This window comes from Xiphophorus hellerii, chromosome 22 (genome assembly GCF_003331165.1).
Source record: "Xiphophorus hellerii strain 12219 chromosome 22, Xiphophorus_hellerii-4.1, whole genome shotgun sequence".
Classification (NCBI taxonomy): domain Eukaryota; kingdom Metazoa; phylum Chordata; class Actinopteri; order Cyprinodontiformes; family Poeciliidae; genus Xiphophorus; species Xiphophorus hellerii.
Window position 1 is genome coordinate 9,928,685 of NC_045693.1, and position 20,186 is coordinate 9,948,870.

A 20,186-nucleotide genomic window follows, 5' to 3' on the forward strand; every position below is an offset into this window, starting at 1 on the left:
GTGGGGCGGGTTGGCACATTCTCAGTAGATGGGAAACAGTAATTACTGCTGAGGGGGGAGGCTCCCAGGGAGTCTGGAGCCTTGCAGAGATTCAGTGTCATAAGGCCAATAGATTCCTGGGTGCCTGTAACAAATAGTTGCCTCACTTGTCAGAGCAGAAAAATGCAATAGAACTGGGCAGATTTGACTTAGAGGAGGCAATTTATTAGTTCAATTGTCTGTTTAGTGACATATCTCTTAAGACTAAACTCACATTCTGACCTTTATAAATACGTCCTGAGTTATTCAAGATGAAATCCCACTTCATTTCATCTGACTATGAGAATAAAGTTTGGGCCTCAGATGATTACTCAAGTATATAAATATTTTAAAATTTGCAGTGTTTTTTATCATCTGAGGTTGGGTTATTTACAATAAAATAGTGTTTATACAATGTTGACTGTATAAGAAAGATAGAAAGCAATTTTTCAAAATGTATTTAACACATCCTGAAAGAAAACTTCTTCTAGCCGTTTAGTGAGTCACAATGCCTGCTGGATAAATTGGGATCAGCAGACATAAAAGAGCTAAGTTGACCGACAAAAACACTGAAAATTACAGCTTAGTCCATATAGCCTCCAGTTATGTCTGCAACACTACCAACATCACCTCTCTATTGCACTCAGTATAAATATCTTTGCCCAATTCGGTTTCGATCCTCAATTCCCCAATGCATCTGAACATATTCCAAAGGCTGAGTGCTGGAGGTGTTGGACCAAAATAGCATTTTTATTGGTATACAAAACACATCTTTCAGTTTTGTTTACAGTCTACACCGCTAACTGGGTAAATAAAACCTTACAAAAAAAAGAAAACATTGTGAAATGTTCCAATGTGTTCAAGAATGTAATAGTGGGTGGGATTGTCTAGCATTCTGCTAGATTGTTTCAGATCTTATTTACCAGAACAGAATGTTGTACTAGACACTTATAAACTTTAGAAAAACAAAGATTACATCTGTGTTGGGATCTTGGTGTATATCTGTGCTTTGATGTGCATGTAAGAGGGTTTTTGAACAAAGGATGTCAGCTGTAGGGTGTGGCAGACCTGCTGCAGATCCCATACCTGCCTGAAAGTGATCACCCTTTACTGGTAGTCAAGCCAGCTGTATCTCTTTGAGTTACTTTATCTCAGTTTATTGGATTTGTGTTTATGCTTATCTTGCTGCCATATTTACTCCTTATTCTCTCTGTGCTTCCCAGGTTAAACCTGCAGCTAGCTTCCACATCATCCCGGATCAAACCAACAAACCGGTCCTTCACCACGGATATCTTCGGATTTCAATTCTTTCAATGCTTGCCCACTGCAGCTCTGTAAGCCTCAACTTTCATCTTTCATCCTACACACTCTGTTCAAGTAACCATCTGAATTTCTCAGGCCATCAGTTACTCACAGAAAAGCTTCCTGGAATTACTCTTCCTCAACATCAGCTGTCCATCTCAGAACCACAAGCCTGAAACTTAGTCATTGTAAATAAGCTTCATTACCTTTTTTCATTGCGTCCAGTATCTGATTCTGCATGTGGGTTAGGAAATTATCAGAAAACATGACAATACTTCCATGAAAAAAAAATTGAAACCTCTTTCTTCTGTATGACAATAAATACAACCAAACTTTTCTGTTTTAGGTCAGATAGAATTACCAAAATATTTCCACGTGATCAATCCCATCTACAGTATATCCACTTGTCTTTGCACCATGACTGGTGACTTCTAGCTAATTGGGCAAAAGGCATGACAAAATAATCAAAATATTTCTTTAGATATTATTTTATTACAAATCTTCTGACTTTTGGTCAGAAGATAGTGAAACTAAAGTGAAACTGTTTGGTCATAATGACCATTGTCACATTTGGAGCAAAAAAGGGGGACACATGTAATTCTTAGAATCTAATATTAACTCTAATGTATGGTTGTGGCCGAATTATGTTGGGAAGGTGTTTTACTGCAGGAGGGACTGGTGCAATTTACAAAAACGATTATGTGAAAATGTTGAAGCAAATTCTTAAGACCAAAGGAATCACCAGTCTAGTTAAAGTTTGGACACAAAAGAGACAAGACATATCATCAAATTTGTAACAAAGTGGCTTACAAATGAGAAAGTCAGTGATTTGACTTTGTGGCCATCATAAAGTGGTGATCTCTGTGGCAAATTCAGCCATCTAGATGGCCTACAAACCTCACTCAGTTACAGTAGTTCTGTCAAAAGGAATCTGTCAAAATTCCACCAAACTAGATTTGTTTTCTTTATTGGTTTTTACTAAGAACCATCTGCATATTTAAGGTTGTTCCATTCTAAAGTCACATATAAAAAGTATTCTTTAAATCCTATATAGAACAGTAGCAACCAGGATATTAAAATGAGGTCAGTTGGGCCTGACGAAGAAATTACATGATTTAATGGCACCCCGGGGGAAGTTTAAATATAGCTCAGCAGCACAACTTGCTTTCATGGCATAGCAAGAGTTCATTCATGCACAACTGCCCACATCTCTGATGAACCAGCAACTTAGATGCTGTAAAAAATGGTCATTCACATAATATAAATATGCAATATTTGCTCTTTTATTTTTTTCAATAGGCAGTGTTGGTGAGAAGAGTTAAGTGGATTGTGTGTGTCTGACTTTTATGTCCTCTGCACTGCCACAAGATGGCAGGACAACCTCCTGTCTGTCAAAAGCTACTTATCAAATGGGTGAGGCATTCTGTTGTCAGCAAAGAATGTTTGCTTTTTTTATACAACCTCCAGATGGATTTTCTTTATAAATAATATACAAAGGCTGTAGCACAGGGAGTTTGAGTCTATTAAAACATTTAAAGTCATCAAATATGGAATACTAATTGTTTTACATGATACTCTGAGAAATGGAAACTCCACACTGGAATAATCTGTACCTGTTGAACTTCACCAGCTCTCTTACTGAGCTTTCAAGATAGATTAACACACTATAAATCATATAATAATCTTAAATATAGAGAACATAAAAAGCAACAGCAAACTGATTTAGTTTAATATGCATTTTCTCTGCCTAGATCAGTCAACTGAAAATGACAGCACTCGTAGCTGTCAGACAAAATACTTAAACTTATGTTTCAGTCATGCAACATTGAAATTGTAAGTTAAAGTTACTTCTGTTGCTTTAATGAACCTTAGGATTAAAGAAAACATCCATAATGAAGAGTGCTGTCCAGATTGTTGCAGTTAATGAAGGCTGACAGATGTAGGCTACATCTGGTCCCATGAGAGGGAAGCAATTGTGTAACGAAGGAAAGCAAGAACCAGCTGCTCCTGCTGCTGCTGTGGGGTCTGCTCAAGACTCCAAACTAAGCTAACAATGGCTAAAAGCTGCAGATATCACTAATATCTTGTTGACACAGATTGTAACACTTAATCCATACCAACTGATCTATTTATATAGATGAGCTGCCTCAGTAAAGTTGCACTACCTAACATGTCTGTTAGCTTTACTAGTATTTGCTAAATTAGAAACGAGTCTTAAATGACCACAGCAGCTTCTTCCACATGTCAGTGTCTCCTAAAGAACTTACACCAAACTTTAACTGTAATTTCTTAAGGCTTTCTGTCAACAATGACTTTATTCTTCCCATTGTTTTATAAAGACCAGGTTTCTAAAATGCAAACTATTAGTTATATATCAACAGTGTCTCCCACTTCTAAAGTAACCATGGGCCTCTTGGATGTTTCTCTGACTGATGCTGTCCTTATCAGTTCAGGTGGACAGGTGTAGAAGACTCAGCAAACATGTAGTCCTCTGATGGACAGGCATATTGTTTGCAATATTATTTGACTTATAAAGTGCATTTTATTTTATTTAGGGGCATATAGGAGTAACAGGAGCCAAATTAAAATGTATGCCACACAAGTAAGGGCATACTTGAATTAATCATTTCTCTTTAGTGATTTATAACATAACAAAATATGCAAACATACTTTTCCAAGGCAATGCATACAATCCCAGAGCAGTAATATTTTCAAACAGAACATAATGTGACTATAAATGATATTCTGATTCTATTAGCTTTCAAATGGTTAGGGACAGAAGAGGTGGGATAAAGAAGGAAGTTATGTTTATCAAATAGTAAATAGCAGTGAATAAATGAGCTTTTAACCAACACAACAGTGATAAACAATTTGTGTTGAAATTATATGGAGATGGGAGATATTAGACAGAGACCCAAACAGAGTGGCCCAAAGAAAAGTTAGCAGAGCCTGTGTGACAGATACTGCCATCAGAGCATTTCTATTCATGCAGCATGAAGTTCAGACATGCAGCTGCATTCCAAACAAGTTCCTCTGAGCGCTATCTTCACGTCTGTCTGCTTCTGAGAATCTGACTTGCTCTTCAGAAGCAATAAGCCAGCTGAAAAGCTTGGGAAAAAAATGCGCCAGCCTGTTTAGTCATGCACATGCTTCAGTTTACTTTGGAAAGCCACAAGGTACACCACAGGAGCGGTTAGCACCATTTTACTAATGAACACCGCTCTCTTTATCCTAAAGGAAAAATACTCAAAGTGCGGATGGACTATCACCAAGCAAACAGATAAGACTTTAGAAGGCTATTTTTTATGTACTTTATAAGAGTAAACAGTAGGTTTGATTTATGACACACAAGTATATGATTCACCACAAAGCCTTCCTGCCGTGGAGACCAATAGCAACACTTGTTACAGCTGTAAAACTAGAACGTTTTGCTCAGCAAAAACATTAACAGCCAGTTTAAGGGTGTAAAATGTTGTCATTAGGCTGAGCTGGACTTTGACACAGAAACAGTTGGTGTTCGGAGTGCTATTCGGCACAGTAAACATAACTACCAGCACTATTGCAGCATCTGCCCCTCTAACCTCTAAACTTCCCATTATATTCTGATAACGTCATTGTGCTGTTTTATATCAGATCAAATGTGAACAGTCTGATTTCTTTTTTTTTTGCCTGAAGTGTCGACATCAGTCATTGCTTTGTTATAAGTAAGCAAAGCACATTGTAATAAGGTTGTTATACTCAATGACCAAACCCAAACATAAAACAGGAAACAACACATACAAATGACTCAAACAGAACCTGGTTTGTGGCCGCTCTTCCTGCCGGATATCATCACCAACAACAGCTTCCAACACACATTTGGTGGAGAGGGGACAACATTTAATCAGCTGAGCTTAAAAGAGAATCTTGTATATTGGTTGCAATTGTTTGCTGAGATTAATTTACAAACAAACCTAACTTAAAAACAAAAGAACAATTAAGTTTGAAGCATGACATTATAGCTATGTTAACACAATAATCAACCAATGCAGATTAGTCTTTGCACTTTTACAACGCAAACTCACTAGTTTGCTTCTTAAAATCACAATTTTAAGGAGCATTTTAATAACTCTACATGTTTTCTTTTTTTAGATTTATTGTTCGTGTTAAAATTCAAGTATTTATGGGAGGCCACTGATAATTCAGGAGTCTTAGGAAAGAGCTTAGTTTGCTTGTGCCTTCAGTCAGTTCTGAAAGTGTTCGTCATGTTTCTTTTACCACCAACTTCATATCATTTAGTTGTCTTTTACTACAGCAACAGCAGCATTTCACGTGTGGAGTACAATTTCACAAGCAAGACTACTTTGAACGCCTGAAGTTACTATAACAAGCAAAAATATTTCGCACCAAAGTCAGTTACATACACTTGTGAATCAGATCTGAAGGCATCTTACTGTTTCACATTCCTGTACAGATATAGTTTCATTCAGAAAAGTATTGGGATGCATTTCACAAGTTATTCTGTGTGCTTTTAAACATTTTTTATTGTAGGTACATTAAAAGCCAAAGTATTCATATGTCGCATTTTGTCACACTACAACAAGAAACCTCAACCTTATGCAATAGATGAACACAAACTAATACATAATTGTGAAGAGGAGGAAAAAGGAAGTATGGTTTTATTGTTTTTCTTTATATATTTTTTAAGTGAGTGACATTCAGGGCATTTATACCTATCTAAAATCCAGTGCAAGGAGTTGCCTTTAAAAGACACCTACTTAGTAAACAGAGTCCGACTGTGTATAATTTACCCGTTCTGTGAAAGCCTCAGAGGTTTGTTAAGTGGACATTAGTGAATAATCATGAGGATCAAGAAGCACAACAGACAGGTCAAGGATGACGTTGTGAAGAAGCTTAAAGCAGGATTAGGTTAAAACAAGCTTTGATCATCTCACAGAGCTCTGTTCAATTCATTTGGAAATGGAAATAGGATCAATGCTATGAGAAATCAGAGAAGCAGCCATGGTAACTCTGGAGGAGCTGCTGACATTCTCCATGCATTTTTTTCCTCTCTTTCTTTCCTTCTTTTTTCTTCAGTTTTTAATTATATACCACTTATTACTTCTGTTGTTAGTAATGTTTGTGGCATTACCAGATAAAATGCAAAACAAGTGTAAAGGGTATGAATACTTTTACAATGGAATGCATAATTTAAGTATATGTATATTAGTACATATAATAAAAATACTATAACATAGAAGAGCTTTTCTTTTAAAGTATTACATTCATGATACCCAAAACAGTAGGTTTAATTATAGTAAAAACATTTTATTTCCATTTTGTCAACGTTTTATTATTGAGTGAAATACATTAAAAAAAAATCTGTATTCCATAATTTAAAAATAAATGAGGGCGATGTAAGTGCCAGCCCCGTTTAGGTTTTAATAACCAGAAGTTCCCTTTTTCGCTATATCGAAAGAGAAAACATTGAGGTAAAGCAAGGGTGACACTTTCTGTTGCAGCTTTCAGACAACAGCTAAAAAAAAAAAAAAAAAAAAGAGGCTGAACCGAAACAACTGAAGGAGGAAGTCACCTTTGGCAGTTTAGTAATCAGCACGTTGGTTTGTCATTCAACGTAACAGACCCATTCCGCTGCTAAACATGGCAAGAACGTCTGACGCAGACTTAAAGCCTCCTTTGAGCCAGAACGGACTGAAATGTGACGATCTGAGGAAAACCGGTTGTCACAGCAAAAGAGAGGTTTGTCTGTTTATGCTTCACTGATGAAAGTTGCTTATTATGGGGTAACTTTTTCTCCTTACCTTGCGGGTCCGCCTTCTTAGGTGCGGCACGGTGTTCAGCACCTGATCGTATGCTGGTTAGTTAGCTACCGGCGGTTATGGTTGGGCTTCTTACCTGAGATAAACTTTGTGACGTAGCCCACAGTGTGCCATTCTTTGTGTCAGTTCTACTTAAAAAGAAAAAAAACAATTAAACTTTACATGAAGAAAAACGTATAATTAATTCGTCATTTGTACCATTATATCTGTTCAACATAACTATTTATACATAAGCTACATATGCAGCCTATATTAACTACGCTGTTAGGTCTCTGTCTTGTGAAACAGTTATGAATTTGATATGGGATTTTTCAAGATTTTATTTCCGTATTACTTTTGTTTATTATCAAGATATTTACATACACTGTTTAAAATAACAAATTTTTTTTTCTGTTTCTGTCTAACAATAAGTCAATTCAATTCTAAAATACTTTTTGAATCATATTGAACGGTGATGCTGTGGGCCTGAAGGATCTCCAGTAGCAGTCAGTCTTGCAACAAATCTGAGGAAGCATCTGACTATTGCTGTATGAGAATCTCATTACTTTCATGACATGCTAACAGACAAATATAGAAGCAACAGCATGTTCCACAGTAGCGTGCCCCGGATGGCACTGCTAATCCACCTCATTTGTTTTTCCCTGTCCTCTTTAAATTTCTGTCAGTCCATGCAGTTAGAAAGCCTGGCAGAGAGACAATGTAGTTCAAGATATGATCCTTGCATATTATGATCAATGTTTTCACTGGCAAATATTGTAATATTGTTATATATTAAATGAGTCCATCAGAGGTTTCAACCACTGCTATCTGTAGGATATTTTAGAAATATTTAATTTTTAGTAATGAGCAAAACAACCAGATGGATGCTTGATTCTGTTGGTTTAACAAAGTAACCAACATGACATTAAGGTTGATATTATCTCTATAAGATGTTGTTTTAATTAAGAATTGAAACTAAGCATTGTAAACTGAAACACTGTATTGAAAAATATACTTTTCAGAAGCCTCTCACGCTTTAGGCTTCCACTACCCATTGAGATGGGGCTGACTATTCATATCATTTTTGTTTGCAGTAAAAGCAATGACAACCAACCTCGTTTTCCCTTGTTATTCACCATATAGCTAGATTTTCTTATCTGTTCCACATTTCTATAGCTATATATTTTTGATATAACATGGCTGTCTCAGTCCATTGAAACCAAAGGCTTTTTAAAAAAAATATATACAAAAGAAGTAAAGACAAAAGACTCCACCCTGAAATGATTCCTCTTTTCCCTTACATTCATTGTGTTTTTACAGAGGGTGCAGTTCTTATACTTCCTCAAAAAGTCCTCTTTACTTTCTGTAGTATCCATTTGTAGCTTCCTCTAAATATGAAAGTTTTCAGTGCTTGAATTGAGACTCAGGAGAGACGTTAGACTACAACAGTTGATGGGTAACTAATAAGTGAGTGTATAACTTCATAGTGCTCTAGCTGATGTCATTGTCAAGAGTTGTATATCAAAACAAATAAGATTATGTACAACTTGGTTCAAAACAGCAGTTCAACATTACTTAGCAGACCAATCCCTCTTCTTTTAATAGCATTACCAGAGAAGGGTCATTTAACATTTCTACCTTTGGAGCCCAGAGACGGGTCGACTGACCTGAAGGATCCCAGATCTCTTTTGCTTACACTTTTTGCATGATTTTCCACTCCTACCTTCTGGCCTGACGGTCAATGGCCACATTTACAATTGAAGAAGGGATGCTAATTTGAGCCATCAGAGTCGTCAGTTTGGACTCAGGGTCTTTTGACCCTCTTTCGGGACTTCAGGGGGGAGGTCGAAAACCCTGGTAATTCTAGAAGCGTAGAATAAGTTTTGCAACAATTCAAAGACATACATGAGTATAAACTATCCAAAAGAAACCCCTGCAAAGTCAAGCTAGTTATGATATGGCAATTTTTTCATACTACAGAACTATTCAGTAAATTAAAATATTACTTTATATCATTAGGCCTATCAAACACATAGGTTGTGGATCAGTTTGAACATATGAAAATACTTGAAGAGGTCATTTTGCCTTAATTATTTCAAAGACCAAATTCCTTCAAAATGGGTGTTTTATGCAGTCATCAGTTCCCTTTTGTTACTATAGATTTATATTTTGACCATTAAAAACAACAAATATTTTCTACCTTGAAGCAAATATTCACCTGTCTTCTGTTTCCAAAATAAAAGCAGTAGTTGTTTGAGCAAATGAAGCACTGAATCTCTGGTTCAAAAACCAGCCCACTTATCTTGTTGAAAAGAATAAAAGAAAAATATCTTGGGGTTGTTTATTGTAAAGTTAGCATTATAAATTCTTGATACTACAGCCCACAAAAACAGAAAGAAAGCTGTATTTGAGAGAACATTGCAACTAGTTTCACAATAATCAATCAAGGGATTGGCTCACAGACTTGATGATACACACCTAATAAAGGCCTTTTATCTCTCTTACTCACAGTATTATTTGTTGTTATTGTTATTTCAAGCTGTTTTGTAACATTTTGACAGACATTTACAGCAACTATTAGTGGTTTTGGAACTGCACAAATTTTGTGACTATAAACAGCACCTTCCAAAGTGGCGGAAAACAAACACATTGAGATATAATTGTTTCTAACAAAGTCCCAGGTGGCACTGTTGGAAACAGATACCCCTAGAAATAAAATGCCTTTGTTAATCAACATGATGTGACACATAGACCCTATGGCACTGGCTCAAAGTTAATGGAGATGCGTGTTCATCTTTGTAAGTCAGCAAATGGCTAGAGCTACAACCAAACTTTATCGTCCATGAAGTCGGGGCAATATTTTTAAAGATTTGATCAAGTGGATGTGACAAAAAGGAGCTGTGCATGTCCTTCCATGGGTGCTTGTCATTAGGGAGCCTGGACTTGGGAATGTAATTCTTTTGGTACGTTAGAGATCATTTACAACAAAACCAGAGAGTATTTCAGAAACACATAACTAGCAGCTTATCTCCAGGCAGAAGAAATACTCTTTATAGCACCTCTAATATAGATTTAGGCAACAGCTTGAATAAAAGTGCTGTTATGGAGACTTTTCGTAACGTATTATCTGTAAGATGGAGCACCTTAGGGGAGCTTTTCCACCAAACCTGTTCCAGTCGTAAACCAATGCCGGTGTTGGCATGCCATCAGATGAATTTTTTGACTTCTTTTTCCGTTCTTATATTCTTTTTATTTTTTCCACCCTGACTCTTGAAACACAGGTGCCTGCCAAATTTGAGATTGAAGAGTAATAGAGCAAACTGCTGGGACGACGGGAAGGAGTGGGGCATCAAGGGGGAGACTTTAGGAAATTAATCTTTTTCTAGAGCAAATTTGTTTCTTCTGTATTTCTTCACAAATTTTTAGTTAAATATGTCACGATTATTTATAAAAACTGCGTCAAATTTTTTGGGTGCCCTCCTGGCCACTTTTGTGCCATATGCACAATGTGTTATGCATGTGGGAGGAGCAATGGTACTACTCAGGACCTACTGTTAGCTAGGCCAGGGCGAAGAACTGCCCTCATCAGGGATTCGGATAATCCCTGATGAGGGATATTCTAATATTCTAATATTCTTGAGTTATTTCTGCATTTAACCTTCGTAGTGAAAAGTTCAACGGAATGAAACACAAATGTCAGCATGAGTAAGGGTTGAGATTACTATTAGCTGGCTATCACTTATCTTTTTATTGCTTAGTTTGAGGTCACCCGTCAGTAAATTGAAGTAGGTCATTGCAACACATAGAACCGCCCTTCAGAGCCATTGTTTTCCACTAAATCTATAAAATTGATTTTTAATTCAGTTCTGAATCACTGCAGGTTTTATACCACCATGCGACATTAATAAATACCACTTTTAAAAAAAATTACATTTGTCTTTACAGAACTGCCTATGGATGCTGAGCAGACATTACTTGGCGTTATAAAGATATCAGCTTGCAAGGATACTGGGAAAACATTGTATTTGATGTTGTTAAACTATCCCTTTTCTGTGTTTCTTTACACATACTTGTAATGTAATGGAGATGAAAGCATTTATTTACTGACAGAGATTCATTCAATGCCGTAAAGTCATGGTTCTAAGTTTACTCTCTGGCCTTTAAAAAAATGTATGTATGTTTGTGTGTGTGTGTTTTTTTTTTGTTACCTCTTTTAGATCCCAAGCATGATACCAAGGTCATCTTAGGTACTCGTTCCCATTTTGAAGTGTGACCAATAGAAAAATATCCCTGCAGTGTAGTTATTTTTGCAGAAACTTTACCTTAGCCATGATTAGTTTTTGCTTTGTGCATTTTAGGAGCTTGTAAAAAGCATGTAGGGCATGTAAGTCAAGAAACTGCAAAGTGGCCTGATGAGATGAGCACAACAGCAACCTGAGGCTGTATAAATTATCCGGCTTTCATTGGCATTCTGTCCTGTATTTGCATTCCTGCAAAGGGACCAAGGGTGTAGCTCCCTTCGCTGTACAAATAATCTGATTGTATGTCGATGAGTAGATAATAAAGGTTAGTCATGTGAATAGTTTCTTACAGTATGACACTAGTCAATAGTTTCAGGTTTTTCCTGAAAAGTCACTCATAGGGGAGAGTTTTCTAAAACTACTCATGTTGAACTAAATCATCTTAGTTCTCTGTCACATGAAATATTAGAATACATTTCTGACTGTGGGCACACAAAGATCCCCAAAGCTGGGTCTTGCAAAATCAGTCTCATAATTACAGGTTTTAGTGTCTGTTTCATCCAGGTTAATTGAAATGCTAACCACAATTATTTTTTACATTAAGCTGAACTGCATTTGTTACCATAAATGTTACTACATTTTGTTATGTTCCCGTCTGGAATGCAAGTGCTCATGTTGCTCTCTCGTTAAATAGAAAAATGTCCCACAGACCGGCGTCAGCTCCAGGCAGTTCAGCCATGACACGTTTGAACAGCCACCCATGTATGTGGCGGTGATGACATACCTGGGTTATGGGATTGTCACCCTGTTTGGTTACCTCAGAGACTTCCTCAGAGCTGTGGGCCTGGAGAAGTGCCATGTTGCTCAGGAAAGAGAGGAACAGAAGGTAGGTACAACATAAAAAACATGCAGTCGGCACACTCCTAGGCATTTTGTATGATTAGACACATACCACACACCCAAGCTTGCAGACACCATCAATACGTTTTGTTTTCCCCAATTATTTCCATTTTTCCTTAAGCAGTGCCTCTTCTTTCTTCCCTTGTGTTTCTCCTCACTTCTGTATAACGTTGCCATGGGTGAAATGGAACACCAAAGAGAATATGTGTTGAAGATCTAATTAAATCTCACAGGATTCAAGCTCTTTGTTACTTTATTTCAGATTTCATGCTGTCTCTTCAGTGAAGGTTAAATTAGAAAATACTTGAAGATGTTTTGTGATTTATGGGTTGGCAGGCACAATAAAGTATTATCTTAATAGAGTAGTCAGCCAAAAAGTCATGATTTTACTTTATTAAGGATGTTGAGGATATTCTCGAATAACCTTGATGAAAAACCTTACCTTTGTTAGTGGATTAAGGTGAGTAATTATTCAAATTTAATAACATTACATTATAAAGGCTCTGATTATCATATATGTACCAGAACTTCTAAAAAGCAAATTGTTAAAACTTACAATTTGCCTTGAAAAAAAAAAAAAAACCTGGTACTGACTCACTGTGAAGTTAATTAATTTGTTTTTATTGCCAGGATTTCACTCCCCTTTACCAAGATTTTGAAAATTTTTACACTCGAAACCTATACATGCGAGTACGGGACAACTGGAACCGTCCCATATGCAGTCTCCCAGGCCCTATCTTCGATTTGATAGAAAGGGTGTCTGATGACTACAACTGGACATTCAGGTATTGTAACCCAACCATTTCTAATTATAACTTTTATCACCTCAGCTGTGTTGCATGTGGAGTAGAACAGCTGCAGAAAAGAGCACACAACTCTAAAATGCACATATTGAGGTTTCTAGGAGACTGAGGAAATTTGGGTTCTTCAGGCTTTGAAATTTATTCATCATACTGTCAAAGCTTGTAATATAATTTTTGTATATAATTTTTAAAGTGCTGCAGTAAAATGAATGCTTCGCAGTGCACTGCATCTGTACAGAAATCCCCCACAAGGAACCTTCTCTTACTGCTGGTAAAAACATGGATCCCACTTCCCTCTAAACAAGGCTGAAGCTGATGGTGCAAAAATCTCTCACATTTATAGGGAAAGCCTGCATAGTGTGAGGAAACATAATGAGACAAATGTAACACCTTTCTTGGAGTCACTGCGATATTATGGCCATGCAAGCAGCAGGTGAAGAAGACATCAGTAGGATGTATATTAAACTTAGATTACGACAGAGAACAAAAAATTGAAAGCAATGCTACTTGCAGTGTGACGCCTTTCTTAAAAACCAGTGTGAGTGCTATGGATTTTCAGAAGTATTAATGCGCGATCAACTTTTGCTTTCATTGATTAGAATTGTTTTTTTTCCAGTTTCTGGTTAAGTTTTCACTGATAACTCATTATTGCCCTTTTGAATTGCTCTATAAATTATGCCAAAATCCAGTGAAGTTACAAAATTCTCAAATATCCTGGAAACTTTATCTGGTGAGATGAAAGGATAACTTATTAAATATGGGGCAATCTCTGCAGATGTTTACATCAACACTGAATGACTTAGGCAGTAGGTGAACAATATGTTCCTACATACAATGCTCTGTATGCAGGATTATGTTGTGAATAGAAACATTGTGATTCATACCCAGATGAGTTCAGAGTGTGCATCTCCAAACCAACAAGACTTGCGGGAAGAATCTACAGATAATTTCATAGGCCTAACCTAAGGGATATCCTGTTTTCTGAAACCACCTGCCACAAAGTACTTCTCGGACTCTTGCACAACATGTGTTTTATATTTTTTTGACTACATATAACCACTATCATGTCAGGTGTTCTCTCTTTGCTTGTCAGTGTATAGTCTTTAAGTTAAGTGTGCATCCATGTCTTTATTATTTAGTAAGTTCTCCTAAATTGACTTACATGTAGATTTTTGCTCCAAATGTGTCACACCAAGGATATCAGCAAATATACCATATGCAGATATGGTTTTGAGTTTCTGGACCACAATTGATATTCCTTGGCACTGCGCAGCAGGGTCAGGGAATATGTTATGAAAAAGAAAATGAGCAGAGCCACAGGGAAGGAAAGTGATATTATGAATCTGTGAAGAGGTTCGCGTGGATTACATGTTTAAAGAGGTTTAATGTGACTTTAAGAAGAAGATATGGGGAAGCCTGCTCGACTTTTGTGGAGAAGTGTGGTGAATTGGTAAAATGGTATGAAGCAGAGTGGAAAAAGTAGGTCGGCTGATAAACTCCTTCTGTTCTTTGAAAGAAGAACTTTAACTACTTTTAAACTGGACAGGTGAACTTGGGCTTTGTTTCCTATCATTTTCTCATTGTGTTCACATGCATAAGAGATCCAGTTTTATCTGCACACTTGTTCTCCAAAATGCATCATCATAATATATAAATTCACTGCCTTTTAGTTTAAAGTATAATTGTTTGTATTCCATTTCTTGCTACTGGCTATGTTTAGTTATTGTGCAGTTTATTTTGAGGTTATTTATGTTTGTGTGTGTGCGTGCATGGGGTGGGGGGGTGTGTGTGCGTGTGCATACCAGAAAAACAATGACACACTAACTGAGACAAACATAAATCTTCACAGGTTTACTGGGAAGACAATACATAACGTCATCAACATGGGCTCATACAACTACCTCGGTTTCGCAGAGAACAACGAAGATTTCCTGAAAACTGTGGCAGATAAGTTGCGGCAGTACGGGGCTGGTGTCTGCAGCACAAGACAGGAAATTGGTAAGTTTGCGGTCAATGTTTGACAGAAAAAAGAAATTGTTTTCCACGTGTCGCTTAGAGCTCAGTTTCACAAAGCTTTTCATTCTATTTGAAGTAATGTCCACTGTACAAATCATAGTAGGAAAGGTGTTTATTTTATGTGACGGGGGAATTGACTTTTGTGCATTTTCTGTTGTAACTGCCTGTCATATTGCTTCATGTATTGTTTTCTAATATTTTTGATGATTATGGCTTACAGCTAATGACAACCCAAATATTATTTTTTTCTGAAAGTTTTGATGTGGCATAAAATTATTAGTAATACAGAAATGTTATATTTGGAAAAGGTGTGCTAGAATGTGCACTCCTGGACCAGAGACAATGTCAGAATCTTTTCACCTGGACTAAAGTGAAAAATGACATGACTGCTCCTAAGGGGACTTTCATTAACTCTCAAGTCAGCACAGCAGTCTGCCAGGAAATTTCTAGAGCACTTCATGCTGCTGCTCTGTCCCCTTTTTAGATGAAAGTAAATTTTACCATTCATTTGGGAATCAAGACCCCAGAGTATTGAGAAAGAATAGAGAGGCAAAAAAATCCAAGTTGCTTGAGTTACTTGATGCACAACATATCAAATCACAGTTATTGCAATATCTATGCATGCAGTACGGCAATCACAAAGGACTGCCAGATGCATTGATAGAACAATATAGTTCATGTGTCATGCATGCATCCCTACATTCTAATATCATATCTGGCCTCCTAGATAGAGTTTCACTGGCTGAGATACTAATACTCATGAAGAGTGGTGGGGACATTGTGATGAAGGGAATGAAAAAAAAGTGTGAGGAAAATGAGGGTTAATCATCAATATTACCGTTTCTAACGTCAGCAATTATGTCACAATGAGCTGTTTTCCTGACAATGCTGACTGTGTTTATCAGATTTAAAACCAGTAGAGCCATTTGTCGGGATATATTAGAGCACTTCATGCTTCCTTCTGCTGACCAGCTGAATGAAGACGTTTATTTCATTTTCCAGCATGACCCGACACCTTCCCATACTTGATGTACCACATCCTGTTTTAGCTTAGTCAGTTTTTTTCTGTCCCATCTGGCCGTGTAGCATTCATAATTGAACTCACAGAAGTGCAAGATTTACTTTCATAAGTGGAGCATTATAGTTTTCACTATACCTCAATTAGACATTGCTTTTGGCTTGTTAAAAATAAAAGATGGCCAATAACAACAAACAACAAATGCATATATAACAACAACGTCACTGAAAAGTATGCTGTGCTAATTATTACATTATGTATGTAGTGGTAACCGTAGCCCAATGTGAAGTGTATCTGTAAACACCTGAATCCAAACACCTGTCGGTGTGTGCGCGCCCTTGTTTAGACCCAATGGCAGAAATTGGTCTTAGAAGCAACATAGTTCAAGTTATAAAAGTTTATTTTACAGCATAAAGTAATGGTCTGAGCGGAAGTCCAGAAGGTTGTCCTAGGAAGAGCAGCAGCCGTATTTGACAGGTCCGTCAGGTTTAGCTGAAGGTGTGTAATGAAATTTCCAAGGAACACTAAAGGAAGTTATTGTTTGTTCTGTGGTGCATGGTGGGCTTGTGGTAAATCTGTCCCAGCAGAGACATGAGGGTTTGTATCGCTGAAAAAGGGGAAGCCCAGCATAAAAGTGATGCAAGAGGGGAGTAGAATTGCCAATCAGTGCTGACAGAATAAGCATTTGTTCTCTTGTGCTTAATGAGCTTGATTTACAAATGAGCTATCAGAGACCACCATGAACAGCTAAACAGCTAAGTAAGAAGAGGAGGAACTGTGACAATGCTGAGCTTAACATCCACTTCCTCAATTAGCCTATAAACCTACTTAATCTAAGCCAAGAAGATCTTCAGAGACACCAGACATAACTATTCAGATGACAAGGCCGCTATCAAAGCAACCTGAGTCTCTTTAATTCCTCATCAGAGGCACAAGCTCCATGCCACACCGCACTGATGCAGTAATTCCTACAAGTTAACTGGTACGAATGTTTAAAAATCAAAAGGAGGCCCAACCAAGTATGGAGTACATATACTTTAGATACTTTTCAGTGGGCTGATATTTTTATGTTAAATAGTCGAAATTAACAGAAATAAATGCTTGACTGTATCACGCTGTGTGCCATTGATATACCCCATATGAGTTTCACTTTTTAAAATGGAATACTAAAATTATCTTTTTGTTAATATTTTAATTTACTTAGAAGCACCTGTATATTTCCCCTGAGTTATACTGTCAGTATGTTTAATTATCTGTCAGTAACTGTATTGTTGTATGAATTATTCAGCTTTTGTTCAACTATGTGGAGTGATAATCAGCAGAGATACATTTTGGTCCACAGAGGAGCCATGGAAGACATGTTATTGTGGATGAGCTATCAGAATTAAAAACCCTCAGGACTTTAAACAGGATGCAAATGCGATATACATACACGGACATGTTATAATAACAAGGATCAGAAAGTGGGATCTAATGAATTTTAAATGGTGTCTTATCTTTTGATCTTGAACCCATCTTCTGATCAGATGCAAGTGGCAGCCTGAAGCTCATTTCAGACATATCTATCTTGCAGCTTGGAACTCTAATGACTAGCAATCAGCTGAGTGTTTCTGTCAAAACATTCGATGAGTGAACATCATGGATCTCATTGGTGAAGTTTTCTTCAGAAAAGCACCTTTTCCTCTCTCGTTATTGATGTTTTTAGAGTATGAAACCTCTGCTGCCAGGTAGTCGTGCATCGGCTGAGAGCGGGCTTACAAAGTGGGGCGGGCACACAAGAGTCTGTGTATGTGGGAGTGTGGTTCGTGATATCAGCAGTCTGACAGTGAAAAACAACAAGCAATGTTTGTCAGTTCACCACTCCCTTATCCCTTCAACCCCCAAACAATCCATTATTCATTTCCTTGATTTATTTATATGTTTATTTCTCTTTCCAAATTGGACTGTTTTAGTCTGGGTTTCTAATGGGCACTTCAGCTGTCTTGAGTGAGCGGGTTATGCAAAAACAAGCATTTGTCTCATGAGACCATATATGAAGTAAATATTTAAAAACCCTGGTGTCTCTTTAAGAGCCGTCATGATGCCATCACAGCCATAGCAATTTGTAACAGACTGAAAAACCTAGGTCTTTTAGAGGCTAGTAGTACACAGTTAAAAAAAAAACTAACTTAAAAGGATATATATTTTAAAATAACCACCATTCACTCTGATGATCTAATTTCCATTTAACATTCAGATTCAACATGTTTGTTTTAAATGATCTCCTGTCTTCAGATTAATTGCAGTTTAAGTTGAAGTCTTGATCAACCTGTAATTATTGGCACAAAATGTGATATTCACTTAAGCAAATTTTAATGAAATAACAGAACATTCTAATGTGTGCTTGAGGGGTGTACAGGGAGTATCTCTAAAGAGTAAAGTTGGACACAAAGTGCATTAAAGGCAAACCAAACATTCATAGGCTGACATTACTGGGTTGGTTCTCTTTTTCTTGCAATCATTAACTTACTGTTTGTCAAATATTCTCACCTAGCAACCATTTAAATTAATCACTTATTACTAATAAGGGAATTATTAGGTCTCAAACACAGATATTTTTGGCACAATTGGTACAAATGTTAAAAAAAAACAATTAAAATTAATTTATCTTTTAGTACAGTGGCATAATCTCACACAGAAATTTGTTTTAACTATTGCACATTTATAGCTTCACAATCAAATAAAATTGCAATATCAATGTGTACCCCAAAGTACATTCATTCAATGTAGAGAAATTCTGGCTATACACTTAATAGTTATGTGCCTTTTGAAGTACATTCAACTTAAGCATTTTGTATTTATCTATTTTGAAATTGTGTCAATTTCTAAAACAAATTAGGTATATTTGAAAAAGCTGCGTATTCTGCTCAGCCATCTGAAAGATTATAGAAGAAGTGCTCTCTTATTGGCACTTGAATAATTTAGATTATCAACGTTTGAGTCATCTGTGATTTTGTAAACATATTATTTCTTAACGTGGAATTTTTAACCCCCATTAAATAATTTTAGTTAAATTAAAAGTTGTATTTTTCTCCTTTTTTAGTTAGAGATCATGTTTAGATGTTTAGATTTTTTTACTCTTAATGTACCAATAGATGAGGCAAGCATTGTATTTGTGAAATATATGCAAAGTGTACCTATGCAATAGAGCATCGTATCATTGAATACACTGTTGAAATAATTTATATTTAAATAATTAGCTCTTTTTAGGCTTATAAATGCTTTAGAGAAAGCTTGGGTCCTATGTAAGTAATGAAGAAAACAGACAGGAAGGATTTATATTTATAGTTCCAATATTTAGTGTTTTCACTAAATATTATGATGATCTTGCTTACACAGGCAAAGGAAGACTTAAAAACAATGTAGGCGTTATCTCATTTCATCTAACCAAAGCAGGATGAGCTACATCAAATCACTCTCTTTTACCTGAAGAGTATCTAGATCTAAAGGCAGCTTCTGAAGGTTAAAATATCAATAAGAAGGCTGGGCGCACCTATGAAGACACTGCCAGGGGAAATGTTCCTTAAAGAGCGCAAATGCCAGTGCAGTCTGATTAAAAACGCTACACGTGCCAGCAGGGCCTGTGTGCTCAAGCAGTCGAGGAAATGTAAGAATCGATCTAGCTAACTCATCATCCTGATAGAAAGCACTGAACGGGAGTCACTATAAAGTCAGAGCTGGTTCACTTCATTACAGTTTTATGCCCATCACTCAGATTTCCATTTTCCTGGCCTGCCTAAAACATCTGTCTGCTTAAGTATTTAATGCCAGCCCTCTGTTGTAATGACCCATATTGACTTTGACTGTAATGATTAGTATTCAATGTATATGCAATGAAGGCTCTGTTTTCATATGAAAGGTCACGTCGGAAAATTTTGTGTTATTACTATTCATTAGATTTTATATTCCCTCTGCAGAAAGTCAGCTGTGTTATTACTTGTTAATGCAAATGTAACAACACATGCTGAGTGTAATAGAATGGATTTCATGTTTTGGAGATTTATATCATGCATGCAGAATATACGGTGCTCTGCAGAAGCATTTACATTCC

General features: G+C 36.7%; 1 protein-coding gene across 1 annotated transcript in view; it reads left to right on the plus strand.

Annotated features, from left to right (window-relative positions):
* Window positions 1-6,885: 6,885 nt before the first annotated feature.
* sptlc3 (serine palmitoyltransferase, long chain base subunit 3) overlaps window positions 6,886-20,186 on the plus strand; it is a 32,565-nt gene continuing 19,264 nt past the window's right edge. Inside the window, exons 1-4 of the mRNA XM_032553758.1 lie at window positions 6,886-7,059; window positions 12,054-12,245; window positions 12,890-13,044; window positions 14,912-15,060. Of these exons, the coding sequence (XP_032409649.1) occupies window positions 6,961-7,059; window positions 12,054-12,245; window positions 12,890-13,044; window positions 14,912-15,060 (595 nt within the window). The 5' untranslated portion in view covers window positions 6,886-6,960. The remainder of the gene's footprint in view (window positions 7,060-12,053; window positions 12,246-12,889; window positions 13,045-14,911; window positions 15,061-20,186) is intronic.